Source organism: Taudactylus pleione, unplaced genomic scaffold (genome assembly GCF_031769625.1).
Source record: "Taudactylus pleione unplaced genomic scaffold, aTauple2 ptg000122l, whole genome shotgun sequence".
NCBI classification, from domain to species: domain Eukaryota; kingdom Metazoa; phylum Chordata; class Amphibia; order Anura; family Myobatrachidae; genus Taudactylus; species Taudactylus pleione.
Window position 1 is genome coordinate 12,607,717 of NW_028284524.1, and position 27,452 is coordinate 12,635,168.

The 27,452-nt window shown below is 43.9% G+C and overlaps 1 protein-coding gene across 1 annotated transcript in view; it reads left to right on the plus strand.

Annotated features, from left to right (window-relative positions):
- CYP27A1 (cytochrome P450 family 27 subfamily A member 1) overlaps window positions 1-23,724 on the plus strand; it is a 142,667-nt gene extending 118,943 nt beyond the window's left edge. Inside the window, exons 7-9 of the mRNA XM_088472354.1 lie at window positions 7,144-7,225; window positions 17,617-17,817; window positions 22,287-23,724. Coding sequence (XP_088328480.1) covers window positions 7,144-7,225; window positions 17,617-17,817; window positions 22,287-22,409 — 406 coding nt within the window. The 3' untranslated portion in view covers window positions 22,410-23,724. The remainder of the gene's footprint in view (window positions 1-7,143; window positions 7,226-17,616; window positions 17,818-22,286) is intronic.
- Window positions 23,725-27,452: the final 3,728 nt, after the last annotated feature.

The following is a 27,452-nucleotide window of genomic DNA, read 5'->3' on the forward strand; positions in this document are numbered from 1 at the left end:
TTAATTTGTTTTTTGTTTCCCATCTTCTGTTTGATTTCATAATCTTTGGGACTCAAACGATGACTTCTTCCTGCTACCCAAAAAAAACCTTCATGGGGATACATTGGATATATATTCTGGAACCCATATTGCAATGCAACATTTGTGGAATCATGTTGGCATGCTCCTTCGTCAACCAGTTCTTGATTTTTCATTTCTTTTTTCATATGGTGTTTGATGGGTTGTATTTTTGGGTTTCACTGTGTGTATTGTTTGTGAGTCAACACTTTGTTTTTTAGTTATGTTGTGAATAAATGTTTTGAGAGTGTAATTTTGGAAATTTTATTGCCCATTACAAGCAAGTGTAACCAGGTTCACCCACGTTAAAATTTATTAAGGGTTAATCCTGTAATGACGCAATTTGATCTAAATTTAAAGATGCTTTCTGCGTCAAAACCAACACCAAAAGGAATTCTGTACAATCAGTAGGCTTTGTAATCTCGGCCTAAGCAGGTTGCCCCCCAAATTGGAACATGTAAAATGTAGTAATATATAAATTGTCACACACAAAAAAAGGCCAAGCAGATTGTTACTGTTAGGTGTTTCATGTGCCTGTTTCCCTAAAAAATACAACACACAATCTTAGTGACATTAATTGCAAATACTTGCTGGAAGAGTCTACTTATGTCAGTGTAAACAATCTAAGATTTGGAGACAAGGAATGAGACAGAACGTTAAGTTTAAAATTTTAATGAATACAACTATTTTTTAAAAACAAAAAACAATTAGGGACGCAGGATGACAGACATATGGTCAAGGACCACCAGCAGCCCGATGACGTAGCCCCGCATCCTTTCTACGCATCCGGCTAAGTCCGCCAAACGCCTCTGTTCCTCTGTGGGTTAGAAAAGTGTGGGGCTTAATACATAATTAATGAAACCACATGAAAAAACAAGCCAAACAAAGCTATCCAAAAATGACAATATTGTGACCAAAAGCACATTTAACCCAAAAAATCCAAGGACCCAAAAATGGACACCCCAAAAATTGCAGCAAAAAACATCAGATTCTGACAGGTGGGATATGTGTATGGGGAAAGCAGCAGTAAAAGGTAAAGACAAACATAAATCTACACCAAATTCTGACAAACCAAAAAAAGTAAACGGCACAGACACAGGATTACATACAAACATTTTTATAAAAAAAGATTAAAAAAAAGCAAACATACCGTTCAAAATCACGCCCGGGACAGAAGCAACTCCCTCGTCCTCCTCGGATGTGCCAACATTCCCCAACGAGGTGGGAGGGGTGATTTGGGATTCAGGGGAGGGGGTAGTTACGAGAGGGGTGGTTGGAGGGGAGGGGGAATTGGGATGGAGGGGAAGGAGCCCCGACACATTTTCCACAGGGTCTGTGCAGGCTGGGGAGGAGGGGGAAATAATGGAATTTTGGGGTGTGGAGGTTTGACTGGGGGTTGGGGAGAGGGGCCGAGAGCGCCATCTTTGACGGCAATGACGCCGTAGTCTTCGCTCTGCCCCAAAAAGATGGGAAACAAATTGTGGTTATTTTCAACCCTGACCTAGTTAAACGCTAATTTTTGACAACACAAATATGTAAACATGCCCATGCAGATATGAGTACAAAGAATAAATAGGACATACATGAAAACATGCCCATGCAGATATGAGTACAAAGAATAAATAGGACATACATGAAAACATGCACATGCAGATTTGAGTACAAAGAATAAATAGGACATACATGAAAACATGCACATGCGGATATGAGTACAAAGAATAAATAGGACATACATGAAAACATGCACATGCAGATATGAGTACAAAGAATAAATAGGACATACATGAAAACATGCACATGCAGATATGAGTACAAATAATAAATAGGCCATACATGAAAACATGCACATGCAGATATGAGTACAAAGAATAAATAGGACATACATGAAAACATGCACATGCAGATATGAGTACAAAGAATAAATAGGCCATACATGAAAACATGCACATGCAGATATGAGTACAAAGAATAAATAGGACATACATGAAAACATGCACATGCAGATATGAGTACAAAGAATAAATAGGACATACATGAAAACATGCACATGCAGATATGAGTACAAAGAAAAACATGAAAACCACAGTCACAAAAACTTACTTTCCGCGATCTGCATGCGAAAGCATGCCAGCAAACGGGGCATCCGCCGTTGCAGGTCGGACCACCTGCGCTCCAGCTGGCCGATCTGGCGGCGTGAGCCGAAGGAACGCAGGCGGCCACATACCTCTGCATATGCGGAACGCTTTTCCCTATTGGTGATGGGGGGAGGCTGGCTGATGATCCGCCTGTCCATGACCTCGGTTAACACCATCAGCTCGCGCCTGGTGAATGCCGAGGCTCTCATGATGGCAATGGTGTATTTTCTAAAAATCAATTTTAATAAAGACCCGAAAATAAATTTGATTGGCTAATGTATTTGGGTAATTAACAGGACCAATTCTATTGGTTAGTGTATGAGTCATGTGTTCGACAGGGCCACAAATCTTTTGCGAGTTATGATAGGCTTGATGCAGTGACATGCGTAAGCAAATTTAAATAAAGAAATGAACCCAGTAAAATATGCGTGGTTAAAAACAAAGAAAACAAATGTTTAATTGTCTCAAACATGTATTTTGACAAATAAAAGCGAATGTTTAAGCCGTACGTATTCTGCGGGTAAACACAAACACGGACAAGAGTAAAGTTTATTGCATTGCCAAAAAAAACCACAAAAAAAAAAAACGAGCAATTAAGATAATTGATATATTGATTGGCATGATACGATTGAGGGAGGTAGGCAGAATAAAGGAGCAGGTAATCGGAATCTGACAGGCCCACTTCCGGTTTGTACTTGTGCGTGCGTTCCCTGCAAGCCACATTGGTTAGAGGAGGGGTTGGTAGAGTTTGGGGAGGATGTTTAGATGCGTTCGAAATTACGAGCGAGTGCTTGAATTAACATATGTCTGTACGTACGCCGAACGTACAAACGGCCACTTGCGTCCGGGTCTGAATGAGGGCCAATAACCCTTATACAACATGTCTATAAATACCCAATTCCCCATCCCCCAAGTAACAAACAAAACCTGACATGGACAAGTACATACATTAAACATAGGGCTTGATTCAGAGCCGCTCGTAAGCGGCCGCTCGTTCGCTCTGAGTGATGTTCACACAACTGCGCATGGGTATGGGTCATAATGCGCATGCGCAAACCAGTCATTGCGGTCGGAAATCGAGCGCTCGCAAAACAGCGAGGGACTGCTAATTTGATTGACAGAATGTACCGTTTGTGGGTGGTAACAAGGGAAGGTGCTTGAAAACGGGGGAGTGGAGATCCGAACGCAGGCGTGCCTAACGGTCAAAAGGGTGTTTAATGGGAGTGCATAATTAGTAAAGGAGCGTCATCGACCACGTCACTTGGTTGTCTTTTAGCCTGAACTGCTCGCAGTGATAGCGGGAAGAAAAACCTACCACAAGCACTGTGAGCAGTTCAGATGCCTTTTGATGTACCCGATTAATCAAATAAATACCGGAGATGACGTGTGATGCGAACGGCAAAGGGGCGTCTTTACAAAATAGCAAGCACATTTTTCGTTCGCTCGCTCAGACATAGAGGCGTCAACAAACCGCAATGAGCGAGCGCACAATTTAAATAGCCGGCCCCTTTTTTTGAACGACCGTCCACAAATAGCATCCGGGTCTGAATCAGGCCCATAGAACAAACACATATATAGAAAACCTGTATAGACTGTGCTCCAGTATCCTGGTGTTAAACCAGCTTCTATCCCCAGACGCGGGAACCGGTTCCCCGTCAGGTGTCATCTCTAGAGTGCAAACTAGCGCTGTAAGCCGGGCAGTCACGTGTCCCGGCCGAATCACGCTGTGACAGACGCACACACATGACGTCATCACAGATCGCCATGTGTGCGGCTAAGTCACGTGATTCTTGCAGCCATACTTCCTGGTATTTGAATACAACACCAAGTTGCCAAGCAACTCAAAGGCAATCACATGGGGCACACATGACCCCATATAAACAGCGATAATAATTAAACAATTTGTTCTGCACAGGTCTATCATAATAGATAATAAATTATAAATTAATAACATCAATATCGTTTAGGAAAAGGGTTAATATAAACCACATCAATGCACATTATATTATGTATAAATATTAATGTAAAAAAATCCCAGTACTCTATATCCAATATAGCACCAGCATTCATTATCACAATTAACATCGATGGTTCAGTGTATCACAGATCAAAAAAGGAAATATACACATTATACACATATGTACACATATATACACACTAACATACATATATATATATCCACACTAACACATACTGTACATACACACATACATTATATATACACTCTAACATATATACACATATATCCATACTAACACATACGTACACATATATACACACTAACATACATACACATATATACACTCTAACACATACAGTACATACACACTAACACATATAGACACATACATACACATGCTAAAACACATACACTGGTGGCCAAAATTGTGGACACATTTTGAAATTTTAATGTTTTTCAACTTTGAATGCTTATAAAAACTGTTTCACTTCACGAAGTGCAATGATTCATATATCAAATGAAAGGAAATTTAATGCTGAATTCAACACAATAAAAAGGAAGTCAAATATTTGCATTACAACAAGGGAAGTTATGCTACTTTCAGTCAGACAAAGAAGCACAGATGCATGAGATTCAAGAAGCGGATTGTAGTAACAGTTACTACCAGCCAATCGGAATCATTGTTCTGAGGACCAATCAGCTGTCGTTTATGAGCAGGTGCGAGGTCATGTTCAAAGGTGGGAAAGGTCAGTTTGGCTGTTTCATTTTGCAGAATAAAGTTGGTTACTGAAGTGCAATTATGGTTGGATGTTTGTGTGTATTGTTTAGTGCTATTGACGGTGTAAAAAATAAATACAACAATGTCATCCAGGCAAAGTGGTGACTGGTCACCCAGTAAGAGATCCAGGATTGTGGTGTTACGTGAAAATGGTCTTTCGTATGCAGCAATTGCGAGAGAAGTTGGTGGGAATGTGACAACATCAGGAATATGAAAGTTTTGTTTACGATATCAGGAAACACAATCGATACAAAACAAAGAAGGAAAAGGCCGGAAAAAGTGCACAACAGCTGTTGATGATAGGAGAAGAAAACAAATTTGCGTCAGGGACAAATGGATATTATCTGCGGCCATTAGCAGTGAACTGAGTGCAAATGGTGTTTTTGTCAGTGCAAGAACGGTACAGAGAAGACTAAGGAAGGTTGGCCTAAAAGGTAGGATTCCCCGAAAAAAGCCATTGCTGAATTAAAAGCAGTGGCAGAAATTAATACAGTGGGCAAAAGAACACAGTGCATGGACAGAAGGTCAGTGGAAACAAGTGATATAGAGTGATGAAAGATATCGATATTTGGTAGTGATGGGAGAAAATATGTGAGATGTCGCATCGGAAAAGAGGTACATCCAGATTGCATTCAAGCGACAACAAAGAATCCTACAAGTGTTATGATCTTGGCATGTATGACAGCAGATGCTGTAGGCCGCCGTTATGTCATAGATGGCACACTGAACAGCAGAAAGTACATTGACACCATCCTACAACCAAAACTTCTACCTTCTATCAGGGATCTTTTCCCAGATAATGCCCCATTTTTTTTCCAGCAGGATTTTGCTCCCTGCCACACTGCATGGATATGCAAACAGTGGTTCACGGAGAATGACATACAGGTGATGGGATGGCCAGGAAACAGCGCAGACCTGAACCCCATAGAACATTTGTGGTTCTGTTTGAAAAAACTGGTACATATGAGGCGTCCATCCAATAAAAGACAATTAATTGAGGCTATAATTGTCTCATGGCACCACATAATAAAGAAGGAACAGCTCCAAACATTGGTTGGCTGAATGCCACATTGCTGTGCTGCTGTCTTGAAAAATAAACGATACCCAACGAAATACTGATAGGACAGTAACATCATAAGTACACAGGGGTTTTCACCCTAAGTGTTGTCTTCACTGCATAACTTCCCTTGTAATGCAAATATTTGACCTCTGTTTATTGTGTTGAATTCATCATTACATTTCCTTTCATTTGATATATGAATCATTGCACTGCATGAAGTGTAACAGTTTTTATAAGCATTCGAAGTTGAAAAACATTCACTTTTCAGAAAGTGTCCACAATTTTGACCACCACTGTACATAGTTATTACTTACACACTGGTGATTCAACAGCAGGTTGCTAATGGAGGCGGCACCTCGCATCATTGGTCCCCCGCCCCATCCAAAATGACGTGGTCTCATTTGTATGGGGACGGGGCTTGCCACATTGGCCCCACCCCCATTGTGATCGGTGCCTGAGGGGATGAGGAATCGTTCCATGGGGGGGGGGGCTAGTTTAGTGGTGGTAGGAGCGGGCGCGGGCCCCCTGCCGTTCTGCTACAGTCCGGGCCCGGCAGTCCCCCCCTGATGGCAGCCCTGGCCGCGGAAGCGTTACTAGTTTTACACCTTCACTATATTTATTAAGAGGGGTTTCTTTGTTGCCTTTTGATCAGTTCTGCTGTTTGTATTGGATTGATATGCATGGGCCACAGAATTAAACAAATCTGCCTATATAATATAAAGGCTTTGGAAAAAGAAAAGCGTAAATAAAATGGCTTAGTCAATAAAAGTTGCAGGAGACCTTATACAAACCAATCGATTACATTAACTTTGTGTCTCAGTGTATTCAGTACTAACATCATACATCCCAATTATTGGTTCCCAAAATCAGAGTTTATGAGAAGGGGGTCATACTACACAGATTGCCACATCGCACTGGGTTCTACAATTAGAAGTACTGGGCTGGCCACAGCCCCCTTACCCTCCTCTAATAGAAGCATACATCACGCAACTCTCCTGGAATCAGGTCAAAAGTCCTGATCCGTGGGACAGTATCATCATTTCAAATTGTTTCTACTTAAATTGGGACAGTAATGAAATAATGCCTTATGGGAAGGACAGTTGTCATAAATACTTATCTGTGTTAAGGCACTGTTCTTTTACCCCATCTGCAGACTGTATCCTGTTATACCGACCAATGGAAGAATTGTCAATGAGCATGAGGTGACAATTGGAGATTATAAATTCCCCAAAAATGTAAGTGTTACATACCTGATTCAGTTGTGTTGGTAGCGAATATATTATAACCTGACCTACGCTTTATGCAGTATAGGCTCTCTCTATATAAGATGGGCTCTTTGTGCAAAAATGTATATACAGATGTGTCCTCATAACTTTTCCTGTTTGTGCCATATGGCATGAGACACATGGTGCACTTAGACGATTCGCCATGGGAAGCGATTCTTGGACTTTCTGACTTTTTAAAAAAATTTTGTGTTATGTTCACATCATAGACATGTACATGGGCCCTGATCGCTCGCATCCAGCGTATGCAAATTTGGCAAAATGACGCCATGGCAGGTGCTCGCTCAGAAAGGCATTAGCACACCCACTTTGGCTGTGCGAGCGATCACTCTGTGTATGTAGACACCCATAAGCATATGTTGAGACGCCCACTAGCGCACGTCATCTCCAGGAAGTGTGTTAAAACATTGGTACATCGAGCACCATCGATAGCAAACACAGCGCTTGTGGTTGCCTTACCCTGCCGCAAGCACTGCAAGGACTTCAGTGTAAAAAACAGGCATGTGATGTGTACTATGACGCTGCCTGTTAATTAAGCACGCTTTAAAAACGGCATTGAAACACCGAGGCACGCCTGCGTTCGCACTTCCACACCCCCGTTATTAGTGTCCTGCCCCTGTTACCACCCACAAACGGCCTCTCCTGTCACTCATTACACTGGGCTGTCTTTGCTGGGCGAGCAAGCGGGCTGCGATCACACAGAGTAGTTCACGCACGCGCAAAATGAAGCATGGGCATGCGCGTTCACAATCCATCGGGCCATTTGCGAGCGCACAGCGCTAGTGAGATGGTCTGAATGAGGTCCATAGTCACTTATGGTGCACTAGGCACTTAGGATTAGTAATTTTATTGCAAAGGAACTGGTGAAAGTAACAGACTAAGCACATCGATGCGTGGCGTGGCTCACTTGTATCGGATCTTTATACACAGAATAACGTCAGTGCCAGTGCTAATGTCCAAGGTATCCGTGCTTTGTAATTTGTTACATTTGATGCAACCACAGATGTGTCATACATCTAGCCTCAATACACCATGTGGTGCTAGATGCCTGGTCCCATGCGACTATGCTAGCATCGGGCATCTTTTTCGACCAAAAATGCGTCTTATACACATTGTGATGTGACTAGGACTCACCAGGAGACTGTGGTAATTAATTGTTATGTTATCTATGTGCTACTGTAGCAAAGATTGTGGCGGAGGTGCATGGCGTGAATTAGTCACAAAGTCCTTGGTGCATCCTTAAGTCATGGGGTAGGAATATAGCATTTATATTGTCTATTTGACTGTGTATACTAGGTAGTGTATACTATGAGCCACACAATTATTGATAACCTCTGAGAAATATGATATTATTATTATTGTTGCTATTATTATTCTTTATTTATATGGCGCCACAAGGGGTCTGCAGCACCTTACAAAGATAACAAAAAAAAAAAACAGAAACGGTGTGAACAAAAATAAGAACAAAAGTGATATACAATACAGAATATTGCAGTATATGGACATTGGTTAGAAACCTTGCTGTAGCAGCAGTGATAATACTCAAATAGCAGCAGTACGGCAGAACCTAAAGGTTGGGTGCTGATGCAAGCAGTGGTGAGAATATGGTGGTAGACATATGTACAACATAGATGTAACACTATGTATAAAATATAGGGACTGCTATAAGTTATAACTAACTCTAAGTTTAATACGTATATGTACACTAATAATTTACATATATTTATCTGGTAAAATTCTATCTATCTTAAAGAAAATAAATAAAAAGAATAAGACAAATATATATCTATGTTTAATATGCTATTTAATTTATTTACAGTGTGCATTGCTTATGTATATTGTTGTCATAATGTGACTGGAATAGCATGGGAGGGAGAGATATGCTGCATGAGATGTGCTGCAGGAGTAGAGGAACACATGGCCTGGACAGCTGTGTGGGGGAGGAAGGTTCTAGTAGCCCTCGAGCCTTGTTAACTGTCAATTAGCACTCATGCTGTAGGCGGGAAATGAGGGACACAAGCTCCTCTCTGGCTGTCTTTTGCCTCTGTGATAGGGGTATAAAAGGGAGAGCTGTCACAGCACCAGGAGCTTTAGCAGTTCGCTCCCTCAGAGCTCACCCCCTCAGTGCAGGTGCTGCAGCTATAGAGCTATAATAGAGCTATAATCAGCAGCAGCCATGCACAGGGAGTGTGTGGCTGGAGTGGGAGTCCAGGTCTCACCTTATTAGGTGGCCAGTGTGTGTGACAGCAGCGTCGGGTGGTAAGCTGTGCAGGATCCCGGCAGCGTCGGAGGAGCAGTGTAGGAAGCCAGCAGTGACAGGCTAAGCTCCACCCTGTTTCCCACTGACCACCAATCACAGCATCACAGTGATGAGTTGGGGGAGTGTACAAACTCAGCAGCAGCAGAAGGGAGTGTCCCCCTCAGCCAATCTCAGCAGTGCCTCCAAATGTAACCCCCCTCTACCTCTATAAAGGGAATATGGGTTACTAATTACCTTAGTGCCTAATATATATCCACCTTTAATTTTTATACTGGTGGTGTACCCTAATATCAGTGCCTCCACCCAAGTATTGGTAGTAGGTATGGGCCTACTTGGGAAAACCCACCAATATCAGTAATATCTTACTACCTCCAAATGTACGGTGAACATATATAATTTAAACGTATTGTACCACTTACACAAACCTCTGAGTGTATCTCATATGATACTAGTTTATTTCCTTCTTCGATCTTCAGTATAATTCATATAGGAATTTATACAAAGAGTAAAAGAAAATACAACAATAACAATCTATCCATCTACAATGGTAACAAACATGTATATTGTATATGAGCTCATATAACTACAATATTGAATAGTCATTCATCAGTGTTCATATGCTGTACGTAGATATTTTATACTGGGTATATATATACGCATATATATCTATTGAGTTAAATGAAGCCTCTGTGCATTTAATATTTCAGTTTATTTCATGAGCCAAGCCTGAACATTAAAGTCATGTACTTAGTGAAACTTTGTATCCTTCCCGTAGCCTTTTTCCGGTTCATTAGCTATATTCCTTTGTAAGATATGTTCATTAAAAGTTAGTTAGATGTTATACCACTTTTGGTCACTAGGTGGCGCTCTTAGTCCAGATATGAATTTTACAGTCCAGGGCTATACGGAGGGGCAGTGTAACAGTAACGTTTGGTATAGTCACCAAGCTCTGGATTACTAGCACAAGCAGGCAGTTATATGGTAGCTATTATGTAGCTATATGCCTTAGTGTTCTCTCCTGCACTCTCAGCCCCTGTCTCCTGTGTTCTGTATATGTGGTGCTGGTGTCATTAATATTCACTCTCACCACTCGATGAGGCAGCTTTGTGATTGGCTGAGGGGGACACTCCCTTCTGCTGCTGCTGCTGCTGAGTTTGTACACTCCCCCAACTCATCACTGTGATGCGATACTTAATTGTGAAATCATACACACTCAAAGTGGCTAACCACCTGTGCCCAGTTGCATTTAATTTTTCCATAGTTTGCACATAGGTCAGAGGGTTGTTGTCCGTAAACACCTCAAAGTTGGCCCCATAGAGATAGTCATGAAATCGATCAGCCACTGCCCACTTTAATGCCAAATATTCCAATTTATGCACAGGATATCTCCTCTCACTGTGGGATAATCCTCGGCTAATATAGGATACCGGCCATAGTTTTCCCCCATGTTGCTGGTATAACACAGCCCCCAACCCATCAAATGAGGCGTCCACATGTAAGGTATATGGCTGTGCTGGATCAGCATATGCCAATACAGGAGCATTGGTAAGACTCCATTTTAGTTTAAGGAAAGCCTCTTCACATGCAGGGGTCCATTGGTCCCCAAACTCCTCAGATGGTTTGAAGTATGCCTCCTTTTTATGACCCTTAGCAGAAGCATTTCTACCAGCTGGTGGATACCCTCTAGTTAATGCAGTTAGGAGGTGACATATGGAGGAATAGTAGGGTACAAATCGACGGTAGTACCCACAAAACCCAAGGAACGATCTTAATTCCCTGAGATTTGTAGGCCGAGGCCACTGGTTCACTGCCTCCACTTTTGCTGGATCAGTGGAGATTCCATGTCGACTCACTACATGTCCCAGGTAAGTGACAGAGGGCTGACAGAATCTACATTTGTCCAGGGAGAGCTTAAGTCCTCTCTTTAACAACCTATCCAGTACCTTGAGCAGACGGTGGTTGTGCTCCTCCAATGAGGATCCAAAAACAATGATATCATCCAGGTACACTAGTACCTCATGGTAGTTCATATCACCCACCGTCTGCTCCATGGTGCGCTGGAAAGTTGCCGGGGCACCTTTTATACCCTGGGGCATCTGTAAAAATTCAAAAAACCCCAGAGGACATATGAAGGCAGTTTTCTCTTGGTCCTTGGGACTCATAGGGATTTGATAGTACCCACTTCTCAAGTCTAAAATGGAGAACCATTGACTCCCCTGTAGACAATCCAATGCTTCCTCTATCCGGGGCACAGCGTACTGATCGGGCACTGTACGTTGGTTCAGTGTCCTATAAACAATACACATACGGATCTTGCCATTTTTTTTCCGAGCGACTACGATAGGGGAAGCATAAGGACTCTCAGAATGTTTAATGACCTTGCTCTCCAACAAAGTCTGCAAATGTTGCCGTACGTCCTCAAAATCGGCCGGAGCCAGTCTCCGTGACCTCTCACAAAAGGGTGTTTCATCAGTGAGTTTAATATGATGTTCCACTCCTTCAGCCTTTCCCAAGTCCCATTCCCCGAGAGAGAATACCTGTGACCTTTTTAGCAACTCTGAGCATAAAGTACTGCGTGCATCCAACCCAATGTCGCTACCCTGAAAACTCACCATCAAAGGGTTATGTTTTACCATACAGGGAGTTCAAGCACAGGGTATGGAATGCATCAGTGCACTAGGAGCTTCTGACAAGGCTCTGCCCCTGGCCTATTGTTGGCTAAGTCAATTAGAGCTAGATGGGTTACCTAAATTAAGCAAACAGCAAATTGGACTGGATCAAAGGAGTGACTCTGATATTTCTCCTGTGTTGTCCTATCTTGAACATGGTCCTGATGGTTGTGATGTGACCTCATTGTCTCATCCCTCTAAATTATTGTTGCGACAGATGAAGCAGTTGGTATTGAGGGCTGGGATACTGTATCGTAAGATTGTTAAATCAACTGGAAAGATTAAATTCCAGCTTATAACCCCACAGTCCTATAGACCCACAGTTTTTACGGCACTGCATGACCAGCATGGTCACCTTGGGGTAGACAAGACCATGGGGTTAATAACTGACAGATTCTATTGGCCTCTGATGGAGAAGGACATTGAGCATTATTGTAAAACATGTGGCAATTGCATTTTAAGAAAAACTCTAGCCACTAGGTCGGCTCCCCTGGTAAATTTAACCAGCAATGGTCCAATGGATTTAGTCTGTATTGACTATCTGTCATTTTAAACCTCACCAGGGAAGGAATGTAATATTTTGGTAGTGACAGATCATTTCACTCGTTACGCCCAGGCCTATGTTACCCTTGACTAAAAGGCTGTGACCGTAGCTAGGACATTATGGGAACGATTCTTTGTCCATTATGGGTTACCAGCCAGATTGCATTCCGACCAGGGGCGGGACTTTGAGGGAAAAATTATTAGAGAGCTCTGTCTGTGTTGCGGGATTAAGAAATCCCGGACCACCCCTTACCATCCCCAAGGGAATCCACAGCCAGAGCGGTTTAACCGTACCCTGCTCAACATGATGGGCACCTTGGACCCCAAGTGCAGAACGTACTGGAGTAGGAGGATTTGCCATTTGGTGCATGCGTATAATTGCACCCGGAATGAGGCCACTGGGTACTCCCCATATGAATTGATGTTCGGGCGTGAAGCCCGACTGCCCATCGATGTTTCCCTTGGAATGAATGCAAGAGATTCTACTGGACAAACACACACGCAGTATATATGTAGACTTAGGAAAGAATTGAAACATGCTCACACTATAGCTCAACAAGCATCTAGGAGAGCAGGTGCTAGGAATAAGTGTCAATATGACTTCAGAGTGCGGGAAAATGTGCTCGACATTGGGGACAGAGTATTGGTACAGCAATTAGGAATTCCAAAACGACAAAAATTAGCCTATCGTTGGAAACCTGATCCATATGTGATCACTGAGAAACTACCTAATATTCCAGTGTACAAATTGAGATTGGAATCAGGGGAGGGAACTATAGCTACTTACCACCGACAACACCTCTTGCCTATCGGGCAAGATATCCGGTTACCGGTTACCAATGAGTCTGCAACCATTAGACATTCTAATCGGAAAGGTAGAGGCTGTTTGCGGTCATTGGATACCCACTCTGAATTGAAAAGAAATACTACTGCCTATGAGCATGAAAATGACAGTAATGACAACTATAACAATGAGGAAGGTAGTGGATGTGTTTATTATGACAAGGTGTCCCTAGATAATGCACCACTTACCACTAATCACAGTTTACCTTCTTTGACTGAGAGACCTATATTGCCAGATGAATGTTATTGTCCATTGGGTGATAATAACAATGACAGCAGATCCTGGAGGAATGGGGAAAGAGAGCTAGAACACAGTATAAATGATAAGGAGGTTATTCAGAGTGGAGAATCTGAGATAATGTTAGAACCCCCACAGGTTGGTGAGGGGATGTTGGGCAGGGAAATGCCACCACGTACGCATAGACCTCCTTTAATACTGACATATCCCCGTTTGGGTGAACCTGCTTACTTACCTCGGATGGTTCATCCACATGTGGTATTTACTTGGCCCTATTTTGGGTATGGTTGTCAAGAAGGGTGCCAATATTTGGTGATCTGACTGTAAGGGATGGAACTGTGCACAGATCACCAGGGGGAGAAAATGTAACACTATGTATAAAATATAGGGACTGCTATAAGTTATAACTAACTGTAAGTTTAATACGTATATGTACACTAATAATTTACATATATTTATCTGGTAAAATTCTATCTATCTTAAAGAAAATAAATAAAAAGAATAAGACAAATATATATCTATGTTTAATATGCTATTTAATTTATTTACAGTGTTCATTGCTTATGTATATTGTTGTCATAATGTGACTGGAATAGCCTGGGAGGGGGAGATATGCTGCATGAGATGTGCTGCAGGAGTAGAGGAACACATGGCCTGGGAGGGAGAGATATGCTGCATGAGATGTGCTGCAGGAGTAGAGGAACACATGGCCTGGGAGGGAGAGATATGCTGCATGAGATGTGCTGCAGGAGTAGAGGAACACATGGCCTGGACAGCTGTGTGGGGGAGGAAGGTTCTAGTAGCCCTCGAGCCTTGTTAACTGTCAATTAGCACTGTAAGGGCTCGTGCTGTAGGCGGGAAATGAGGGACACGAGCTCCTCTCTGGCTGTCTTGTGCCTCTGTGATCGGGGTATAAAAGGGAGAGCTGTCACAGCACCAGGAGCTTTAGCAGTTCGCTCCCTCAGAGCTCACCCCCTCAGTGCAGGTGCTGCAGCTATAATCACAGAGCTATAATCAGCAGCAGCCGTGCACAGGGAGTGTGTGGCTGGAGTGGGAGTCCGGGTCTCACCTTATTAGGTGGCCAGTGTGTGTGACAGCAGCGTCGGGTGGTAAGCTGTGCAGGATCCCAGCAGCCTCGGAGGAGCAGTGCTGTAGGAAGCCAGCAGTGACAGGCTAAGCTCCGCCTTATTTCCCACTGACCACCAATCACAGCATCACAGTGATGAGTTGGGGGAGTGTACAAACTCAGCAGCAGCAGCAGTAGAAGGGAGTGTCCCCCTCAGCCAATCACAAAGCTGCCTCATCGAGTGGTGAGAGTGAATATTAATGACACCAGCACCACATATACAGAACACAGGAGACAGGGGCTGAGATAGTGCAGGAGAGAACACTAAGGCATATAGCTACATAATAGCTACCATATAACTGCCTGTTTGTGCTAGTAATCCAGAGCTTGGTGACTATACCAAACGTTACTGTTACACTGCCCCACTGTATAGCCCATATATCTGTATGACCAAAAGTGGTATAACATCTAACTAACTTTTAATGAACATATCTTACAAAGGAATATAGCTAATGAACCGGAAAAAGGCTACGGGAAGGTTTCACTAAGTACATGACTTTAATGTTCAGGCTCGGCTCATGAAATAAACTGAAATATTACCTGCACAGAGGCTTCATTTAACTCAATAGATATATATGCGTATATATATACCCAGTATAAAATATCTACGTACAGCATATGAACACTGATGAAAGACTATTCAATATTGTAGTTATATGAGCTCATATACAATATACATGTTTGTTACCATTGTAGATGGATAGATTGTTATTGTTGTATTTTCTTTTACTCTTTGTATAAATTCCTATATGAATTATACTGAAGATCGAAGAAGGAAATAAACTAGTATCATATGAGATACAAAGTAGAAAAAGGAGGGGGATTTAACCCCCTATTGTACCTCAGCACACTGAATAATACCTGCAACAATATATGAAGACTATATGGTCATAGAAATTCAGAGATATTAGTTGCATGCATTTGCAAATACATGGGAGGCTGCTGGGCCACGTCACGGCTTCTCTGTTACCAGCAGTCCCTAACACTAAGGGGTTCACGTCCGGGGCGCAGTGCACCCCAAAAAACATCCAGCCCAGGACCACCCCAGGGCATCACACGAAAATGGAAAAAGAGTGACAGTGCAGTGTAAAGTATAGCTGTGTGTGAGTAATCATTAAGTGTGGAATGAGAGGTTAAAATATATGTGAAAAAATACATGAATAATAAACAAACATAAAAGGTGATGTGAAAAGCAACTATGTGTACTAAGTGGTGATGCCCTGAGGAGGCCCAGCCAGACCAGAGTCGGGGGCCCTACGCCCAAACGCTCACTCCAAATGAAAAATATACCAATTATAAGGCCTCATGATAAAGGCACATATATAATTTTGTCAAATGTAAGGCCTCATGATAAAGGCACATACATAAATGCATCCAAATTGAGAGCCAGCTTACCTGGGAGTCACCCCTGGGAACTCCAACTAGCACTACTAGAACCAGCATGCCCTACTAATGCTGGCTCCTTCATGCAACTCATAACAAACAAACAAAAATGGCAGCTGCTCAATCAATCTAGCAGTACTAATCAGGTGCATGAAAGGGAGGGGTCATACTAAGTAGAAAAAGGAGGGGGATTTAACCCCCTATTGTACCTCAGCACACTGAATAATACCTACAACAATATATGAAGACTATATGGTCATAGAAATTCAGAGATATTAGTTGCATGCATTTGCAAATACATGGGAGGCTGCTGGGCCACGTCACGGCTTCTCTGTTACCAGCAGTCCCTAACATTAAGGGGTTCACGTCCGGGGCGCAGTGCACCCCAAAAAAAATGTCCAGCCCAGGACCACCCCAGGGCATCACACGAAAATGGAAAAAGAGTGACAGTGCAGTGTAAAGTATAGCTGTGTGTGAGTAATCATTAAGTGTGGAATGAGAGGTTAAAATATAAGTGAAAAAAAAAAAATTATTATTCAGTGTGCTGAATAATTGTTTATCATATGAGATACACTCAGAGGTTTGTGTAAGTGGTACAATACGTTTAAATTATATATGTTCACCGTACATTTGGAGGTAGTAAGATATTACTGATATTGGTGGGTTTTCCCAAGTAGGCCCATACCTACTACCAATACTTGGGTGGAGGCACTGATATTATGGTACACCACCGGTATAAAAATTAAAGGTGGATATATATTAGGCACCAAGGTAATTAGTAACCCATATTCTCTTTATAGAGGTAGAGGGGGGTTACATAGAATTGCTCATATTATTACCAGTCTCCACTAAACAAATCTATATACAAGAGGACCCGAGTCAGATATGTGAGGTTGGACCTGGGGTAAAAAACCCCCTCCCTCTCCAACAGCACTTACTGCTCAGGGCAGAGAGAAAGGGTGAGACTCAGTGAGGATGGTAGCCATCCAAAAGATGGTGCACCTGGGGTCTTTGTGGGGAGGGGCAGAGAAGAGAAGAGAAGAGGCCCCTTGACCTGGCATTCAAAAAATCCAATATGCTAGATGAGAGAATAAAATTATAAAGTGTCTGAGTGACAGCAGCCTCGCTCTAACTTTGCTATCTGTGAGGTTTATGATTATACTGTAGGTCCACAGATATTTATCTTTTACATAAATAAGATTTTAGGACAGACCACTCCTTCATGCTTGATGAGATTGCACACATATGTCACTTTCATTCTTGTATTATCTCTTTTTGCAGACACTCTTTGTTCTAAGTCATTATGCCATCGCCAGAGATGAAGCCAATTTCCCAGATCCAGAAAAGTTTTTCCCTCAGCGATGGCTGCGGGACAGGGGAATGACCCATCATCCATTTAGTTCTATTCCCTTTGGGTATGGGGTGCGAGCCTGTGCTGGCAAGCGTATCGCTGAGCTGGAGATGCACCTAGCACTGTCTCAGGTTAGTCTATATAACAATCTAGAAAAAGGGATAATGTCATCCAGATATTTTAATCAATAGTGTAACTAAGCAAGCAATATATAGTTTGAAATGTTGATGTTCGAGGGTAGCTGTACTGCTTTAGCGCTACTTGGTTGTCAGTCCCCTGTTCAGCCAGATTTAAAATGGCAATAATTGTGAATGCAAAACTCCTGCTCAAAACCTCAGAAAATCATCAATTTTGAAATCCCAACACTTAATAAATATACCCCAAACACTCATTTATGAACCATGGACTCACACTACCCTTTTCATTTTTATAAGTGGGCTATTTGTAATTTAAAGCGCTTTTTAAACAATTCACCCACTTCATTGGACTGCCCAGGTTCTAGAAAGATCCACCTACTTTACCATGTTTGTGGACTCACCTTAAAATGATAATGATGGAAGCAGAACAAGGTAATTTCAAAATCCAACCTACATTATAATGTAAGGACCTCTCCCTTTACTGCTTAAACATTTTCATATCCTCTAAAGATACTGCTTGACCCTGTCTGTTTGTGGGAGATGCCCCATTGATAGTATAGTATGAGCTTGATCTCTACAACTTATGGTATTAATAAGTGGTGCAGGGTGTCCAGTGCACATGAACCACTGAACCAGGGCAGACCCACGCCAAAAACCCTGTACCCACCATTTACCGCTGCTACCAGTGACTGGCTGAGCTGAGAAGATGAGATAAACAGATAAGGTTGAGCTACAGTATTTAATTTCCATAGTTGTCCTGTGCCCCTGCCTTGCTTTGTGGGGAGGTGGGCTGGGGGGATGGTGTCCATTACCTGTTCTGCACTATAATCTTAAAATGCCCCTTACAACCTCATTGGACCTACCATCCTTCAGATATCCACTACTGGATTTGTATACTGCTCTTTTTTAACCTGCTGCACTCATTTTAGCTTAACCAGTATGAGTTGTGAATACTATTCCTATTTTTGCCCTTAAGCCCTATTATTCCCCTTTTGTCTCCCTCTATCCCTGCCCTGGTAGCCCCTTAGTCAATGCTTCATTTTTTCATCCATAACTTATAGCTGATCCTCCTGCACACTTGGGATTTATTTATACTTCCCATTTCCATATCCTTCTCAAATGGCTCAATTACAAACTAACCCCCTCACAGTCATTTTGGCCAACGTCAGACATCCCAGGCTCCCTAGCCACCCTTCTCCATGTAGTACCATATTTTGCATGGAGTTCCTTCTCCCTACTCCCCTCCCTCTCGTCCCCTTTCCTAGTTATATCTCACCCCTTGCAGTGGGTTGTTCACACACTCGCACTCGGCACCTGAACTTAAATCCAAATGTTATTCAAACATCTACTATGCCTGTGACATTAAGAATAAAAATGTGTTGCTATATTATTTGCCTTCCAAGGTCATTTGTGATATAACCACAAGCGCCCACTCTCTTCCCTGTCCCTTTCATTCCCACCCCCTCTCAACACGTTATATTCCCCACCTCCATTCTTGGTCCTCTTCTCCTCTTCTGCACTCACCATAATAAAATAATAAATGCAGCCCACCTTCAAGGGACCCCAATTCCTACTCCATCACTCAGAATTATAAACATGGCAATTGCTATCACATTAGAATTAAACTTAAGATATGCTTCCTGGTTTGTAGCTCACCTGCATTCAGGCTTTTAAAGGTAAGACATCCACCAAGCATATCAGCCATTAAATACCTAGGAAACCACCTGACACAAGTTGATTTAAATGAGTTAACGCTGGCATGACCACAAAATGATTATTTTCATATATATATTGTGATGGGTCAGAACATCTCCAAAATGGCAGGTGTGGTGTTCCCAGTATGCAGTGGTAAGTACCTACCATGCTTTCCAAGAAGGACAACCGGTGAGCTGATGACAGGGTGTCAGTGATCAAGCAATGGGCCTGATTCATAGTTGTATAGTAGTGCACTACCGCTGTGCACTGGCTACGCAATACCATACAGCTAAAATTCCAATGCCACAGGAGACGTCAAAGGACAGAAGATGCCTCTTGCTAGCCTCGCAGATCCAAGGGCAGCATCTGAAGCTGCCATAAGTTTACTCAAACTGGCCGCCGACCAGGGGCATTTTAAGAGAGGGGGACCCTGTGCAGTCTCTGTTTGGGCCCCCTCCTCTCTGACGGCAGCTCAGCGTCAATGAGCGCTGTAGATTCTGGCTTCATGCCAGAATCTACAGCGCATGCGCGGGTCTCCGGGAAAATGTTGCCTGCGCCTACTTTCCCGGGACAACTTTTCTGCGCATGCACAGATCACTGGGAAAATGGCCGCTGCCATTTTCCCAGTGAGTGATTGCTGCTCTACAGCACCAGTCTGGTGCTGCGGAGCAGCACTTCGGGAATCGGCGGAGAGGTAAGTATAATTAACTATGGGTGCAGGGTATGCGGTGTGGGCCCCCCTAGACCCGGGGGCCCATTTCCCCCGCACACCCTGCACCCATTATAGATACGCCCCTGCTGCCGACACTGCTCATCTGGCGACAGGGTCATGGGTGCTCAAGGCTCATTGATGCTCGTGTAGATCGAAGGCTAGGCCATCTGTCCTATCCCATGAAAAAGTTACAGTGGCACAAATTGCTGAAAAAGTTAATGATGGCTATGATAGAAAGGGGTCAGGACACACAGTGCAGCTGTGTAGTAGACCGATCAGAGTGCCTATGCCAACCCTTGTCCACCACCAAAGCGCCTACAATGGACACATCAGTGTCAGAACTGGACCATGGAGCTACGGTAGCAGGTAGCGTGGTCTGAAAAATCACATTTTCTTTTACACCATGTGATGTTTACCAGGGGAAGAGTTGGCACCAGGATGCACTATGGAAAGAAGGCAAGCAATCGGAGGCAGCGTAATGCTCTGGGCAATGTTCTGCTAGGAAACCTTGGGTCCGGTCATTCATGTGGATGTTACTTTGACATGTACCACCTACCTAAACATTGTTGCAGACCAAGTACACCCTTTCATGGCAGCAGTATACACTGATGGCAGTGGGCCTATTTCAGCAGGATAATCGGCCCTGCTACACTGCAAAAATTGTTCAGGAATGGTTTGAGGAACATGACAAAGACAATATGATCGAGCATCAGTGGGAGGTGCTGGAAGAACAACTCTGAGCCATGGTGGCCTCACATTGCAACTTACAGGACTTAAAGGAACTGCTGCTAAAAGCTGGCAACAACTTGGTGCCAGGTACCACAGGACACCTTCAGAGGTCTAATGGAGCCCATGCCTTGACATGTCAGAGTTGTTTTGGTGGCATGAGGGGGACCTACACAATATTAGGTTGGTGGTTTTAATGTTATGGATGAGCGGTGTATGTTGAATTAATTTTAGGGGCATTTAACTTTTCCTGCTAGATAGAGAACATGGAGACATCAAATCAGGTATATATTATACATTCATAAAAATATATTGATATTGGCCCTTAACATGCTATATTAAAACATTTATTTTCATTACTCAGGAAAATGAACAATATAGTAATAGTAATACTACAGGTTAAACAGGAGCTGCAATGTCCACAAATAATCTACAAATATTTTTTTCTTTTACTCTACTGATATTCATACCAGTGCTCGAAGTGAGAATTTAGAGGTGGGGCTATGGAAATTTGAATACCCGCCAGCAGCACAATATACACCGCTTCTCCCCCCCTGACCTGTGGACTGTCCTCCATGGTCTCCTCAATGTGGAGCCTGTCTAGACTGAATTATGGGTGGCTGAGGCTCCTGAACAGGAGAGAGTCACAGCAGCTGAGCGGAGTCTTACTTTTTCTGCGTCCAGGAGCACCGACAGCAGAGCAGATGTCCCGCCCCTGAACCAGCTTGTCAGGTGAACTGACTTGTCAGGCATCCATGATGCTGGTAACTTTGGATGACTCGACCAGTGCATATCGGCTGCCACTCAAAAGAAAGGATGGCTCTTCTAATCCGGCGCCGGGCGGAACCCAATGAGAAGCTGCCACTTGGCAGCTTCTCATTGGCTGACAAGCCGCGATTAGCTCGTAGCCGCGCCAGAGGTAAGAGAAGCTTCCCTTTTCTTTATTGGCAGCTGATCTGCGAGCCAGGATTGGCTGGCGGCCAGTGCCAACCTTAAACTGCAGTGTGGGACCCGATGCTCCCGGCTCCGTCCCAGCACTGACTTCCGCTTGTTGAGATGTGTCCCCAGCGGGACACATCTTACACAATGCTGCTGCTGTTCCTGCGCTGGGATCCCAGACTCTATCCCAGCGCAGGTACAAAAAAAATTAAGTGTGGCGGAAAGTGGCGATATGTCATACCGCCGTATACCGCCCCACTTCGAGCACTGATTCATACAGTAGTTGTAATATGTATCATAATTAATTCAGTACCTCCGCTGATTTTAGTAATATAATATACTAGGTTAATAGAAGAAGATTAATTCTTTCTCTGTTTGCTCTCTCCGGCAGATAATCAGGATATTTGAGATTAAACCAGACTCTCAGCATGGAGATGTGAAATCCATTGCTCGAATCGTTCTTACACCAAGCAAACCCATCAACCTGCGCTTTATAGACAGAAAGTCAATTTAAGGATTAGGAAGTCTCATGTGGACACTTTATAACTCCCACTTCTCAGCAGAGGAGACAATTCACTGAATTATCATATGTAAAAGTGTACAAATTAAAGTTTACAAATGTCATCAATTTAAATTTTTTGGTATCAGAGTTAAGTAACAAACTACGGTATGTGAGAATTGAATAAGAATTAATAATATACATGGAGTACTATCAATTTCACCGTAGTTTTATATAGGAAGCACGTAACTGTCGGTTATTGTAACATTTAGCAGCAGAAAATAAATGAGTTACATTGTAATGTGTAGTTGTATCCATAATAATACCACTTATGGTGCGTACACATGTAGCGATTTAAATGATCGATTTGAACGATAATGATATTGTTATCATTACCGTTATAGTTCAAATCGGTCATTTCCAAAGTTCAAATCGGTCTCTACCAACTCACCATCGACCAGCAATGCGCGGCTACGTATGGATGATAGCGATATTGTCTATCGGCCATACATGCCGGTCAACTTGCTCGATATCGAGCAGGTTACAATAGGGACCCACGATCGTTGATCACGGGTCTCTATAGTCATCGGTGAGTAGGTGGTGTGCTGGATGATCGAAATCGATCATCCAGCACACCAGGGAGGGTGCATGACGATCAGCCAGCGATATCATATCGCTGGCTGATCGCTATGTGTGTATGCACCATAAGGGTAGTTAGGGTCTGATTCACAGTTGTAGGCAAACCCGATGGTTTGCATACAACTGCGATGGTAGGAGGACTGAACCCATTCCATGCATGTGTAGAATGTGACATGTGTCCTCGCATGCAGTGCCCCCTAAACCACAGCTGTTTGGGTACAGGGAACTGGCGGCCATGGGGTCCGTTTTACAAAATGGGGGCACGTAGCCCCTGTTTTGTATGCTTGCCAAGAACAGGGTCTGCGCCTTCTGTCTTACTGGCCCCCGGTACAGAAGTTCATGCGCCATTCTGAGTAAGCTTTGGTTCACTCAGATGGCTGTGATGCAGCACTCGGATCTGCGCTGCTGGCAGGAGGTATCTTCCTTTACAAAAGCAGCTCCTTCGTATGTAAAGCCCGTTGCATCATGTGGGAGTGTCACTGTATTGAGAGGGAGAAAAAGAATTGTCTTGTGTGGTGCACACAATACTATAAAACTTTACTTTTATTAGGTCTGTTTAATATCAAATAATAATGTTAAAACCATCTAAATACATTTCAGATTTAGAGCATGTGAAACCAGAATGAATAAGTGAATAAATATTGCTATGCACAATCTGCCTGCTCCTGTATTATTTTATTAAATGTTATTCTTTAAAGAAAAGTGGTGTCCTGTGTGTTTTATTAAAAAAATTCAGATATAATGGCAATATCTAGTCTTCTTCAAGGGGTAGACTACTCAAATCCGAATATATACATTTCTTCTTCAGGGTCCATAAGGCTACACAGGGAGACATTGGGGTGTAGGTGGGACCTTGAGGCAGGGGCGTCTATAGAGAGAAGGGGGTCCGTATCCATTCCCCGTCTGGGGCCCCCTCCTCTCTTCCCGCTGCCACCAGAGCATTAGTAGACTCTGGGCACTAGAGTGTGCCCGGAGTCTACTGCACATGTGTAAAACGTCGGAAAAATAACCGCGGCGGCCATTTTTCTGGCTTTTTGTACAGCGCTGACCCTGGACCCGGGGGCCCGTGTGCATCGCACACCATGCACCCATTATAGATACGCTCCTGCCCGGAGGACCGCAGCAACAGCAGCAAAGCTTTTCAATCCCAGGATGCTCCGGTCCTTCCCCCTATACCCTGCCCACAGCCTGAGGACACTTCAGTTTCGTTGGTGTCCGGTAGGAGCTGGACCACTATTATAACAAAGCTGCATTAAGCAGCCCAAGCTTTAATTTTATGATTTAATTTATTTTTTACCAAATGGGCGAGAAGCACTAGACTGTCCTCCGGACGTCTGTGCTGCTGCACCATCACCCCTCCACGGTGCCGGAACACCAAGCCTGTGCTAGGTACTCCTGGCGGGGCTCTGAGGGGGACTAGCTAGCAAGCTTCCCGGACCCCAGACTGCAGCCCGGAATCAAGGGGACAGATAAGGTGGAACACCGTTCGCAGGGTTCCGCATCTTAGTGCAGTCTTGCCTCCTCTCAGGAGATAGACCAGAGGCGCTGATGTGGACACTGGCTCGCCCACTACTCCACTAGACCACCGGGGCATAACGATACTGGCAAAGAGGCTTTCTGTAAAAGCCAGGGGACCCGGTGGTTAACATCAGCCAGGGGGTAAGACGCTCTCCCTGCAGCCCCTCCCTCAGCTCAGGACGCCATTCCACTGCGGCCTTGGTGTTCCCTGAGCTGCTCCTCCCTCATCCTCCGCCCCCTCAGAGACGTGTGGCAGCCATTTTAGGCAGGCAGGTCTCCGGGAAATGCTGAGTCCAGTCTCCCTGTATACCTCTCCCACTGGCCAGGTTATACAGCGCTATATCCTAACAGCCACTTCGGTCTGTGTAGTTGATTTTCATGCCCATTGCAGACATGTAATGTTTTTTTCTGCATTTGTATGTGACTTGTGCTAGCGCTAATCTCCATTTTATATAATGTTAGTTTATACATGTCCCTTTTTTCTACTATACATGACATACTAAGGTATTGGGGGTTCATTGTACCTCACATCTGCTAATTAAGTGTAAGGACTATCACATACTATATAGGGCGGTTGCACACTACACTGACATAGCGCAGTTGCACACTACATTGTGCCATATTACACATACTGCAAGGTGTTCATTGCACTGTATCATACTGTGTATTCTATTATTTTTGTAACTATGTCTGGCAGAGGAAAGAATAACAAGCAGCCTGATGCTGCTCCTCCTACTCTAATATCTTGTAAGTCCTGCTCTGCGGGGTTAGCCACAGAGGACCTCATTCAGGCTGGTCTCTATATTAATTGTTACACAGCCCCAGGTCCATCAGCCCCGGTATCTCTCCCTCAGGAGCCATCCCGGGCTGCCTTTTCACAAATGCTGGCAAAACTTGTGAACCAAGTAGCAGTCCCCGTGGTAGCTCTACCTATGGGATGGCCCAGCAGGTACCCCTGCAAATCCTTTGCCTCCCTCATGGATAGACGTACGGTCTACCTCAGTACAGACTTTGGCTAATACCTCTACGGTTTTTCAGCAAATGCTGCAAGAAGATAAATCTTTACCTACTAAGCCTACTAAACATACTATGATATCTTCCCAAATCACACAGTTGTTTGGGGATGCAGAAGACGCAGATCTCTCATGAGAAGTGTTAAAACTATTTTACAAATAGAAGAGGATGAACCCGCTCCTAATGAAAAACACGCACTTTTTAAGCAACAAAAGGTTGTTTTACCAGAGTTTCACTCTGACCAGCTATCTGATCACATAAGTGAAGCTTAGAATATGCCCGGTAAAAGGTTTCAAATTCCAAAATGGTTCAGTTCCTTTTACTGATTGTACTAAAATGGAAAGTTCCCCCAAATGTGGATTCTCATGTAACACGTCTGGTTAAAATTGCCACTCTTGCCCATTCATACTGCAACCTCCTTGAAGGAGACCACAGATAGACGTATAGAAGCTTGTCATAAATCTATATACTCTTTTATAGGCGCTATTACTCGTCATGCTAGGGCTATGGCCTGGATGGCAAAAGCCATTGAGAGTTGGGCAGAGGCCCTAGAAGAGACTTTTCCCCCTGATGCTTCATGGGAACAGCTGTTCTATATATCTCACATTAGAGATGCAGCCTCCTACTTAGGTGAAGCAGCTATGGATATGGCTCTCCTGGTCTCCAGGATATCTGCCACTTTGGTAGTGAGACGCCATATTCTTTGGCTACTGTACTTTCCTGGAAAGCAGATTCAGAATCAAAATGGGCTCTAGAGTCTCTGCCTTATGCTGGAGACATCCTATTTGGTCCAGAATTGGATAAAATTGTAACCACTTTGGCGTCTAATAAGATGGAGTTTCTGCCCTCTGCATATAATACAAAGCCGTGGACGTCATCCTTTCAGTCCTTTCACCCTCAAGGCAAAGCCAAGGGTCAGTCCTTTCCATGGCAACAGCCATCAGCCAAAGCCTCCAAGCCTAGGGCCAAACAAGCCTGGCTACTAGACGTCCACCTGCCAAGTTTGAGGACATGCCTGGAGCCTGACGAGGCAGGCATCTCCCTGGGGGCTCCCAGGGTGGGAGGCAGACTTCTTCAATTCACCCAAGTTTGGCATCAAACCACGTCAGATGCCTGCGTAAGAGAAGTGGTCTCCCACGGATATGTCCTCTCCTTCCTGATACGACCCCCCCAACAGTTCTTTTGCACAGGACTGCCATTGCACTCAACCAAGGCCATGCTGCTCCAAAAAGCCATTCAGTCCTTACTGAATTCAAGAGTAATAATTTGGGTCCCCTCCTCACAATGAGGCAAGGGCTATTATTCTACCCTTTTCTTAGTTCAGAAGTCGAATGGGTCTTATCGGCCTATCCTCAACCACAAGTCTCTGAACATGTTTATCAGGGTGCCCAGTGTCACGGCCAGGGTTTCTCGGCATGGTGGTCAGCGGGTATTACCTGTGAGATCACTATGGAGGAGGATGTCTGGCAGTGGCGCTGGTGTTTGGCGAGGGGCTTTGGCTGCGCGTGGTTCTGTGCGGGCACATTGTTCATTCAGGGCTGATAAGGCCTGGTGGTGTTTCCGTTCCGTTTGGCGTGGGTGCCGCCATCTTGCCTTCTGACCATGTGATTCAACTGCCCAATCCTTGTGAGTCATGTGTTCCCTCCATCCAGTCATAGCGCGGTACAGGGTATTTAGGAAGGTCCAGAGCCTTCCTTCATTGCCAGTGCAACGTGTATCTCAGCCTAGCTGAGAGGGAGTTCTCTGTGCTCACCTCTTGTTACCTGTGTAAACGCTACCTGCCAGCCTGCTTGTCAACTCCTAAAACCTGCTGGACTACCCTGCATCCTCTACTACCTTTTCCCCTCCCTGAGTGCCTGAGCCTGCAGACACCCTGCACCCTGCCTC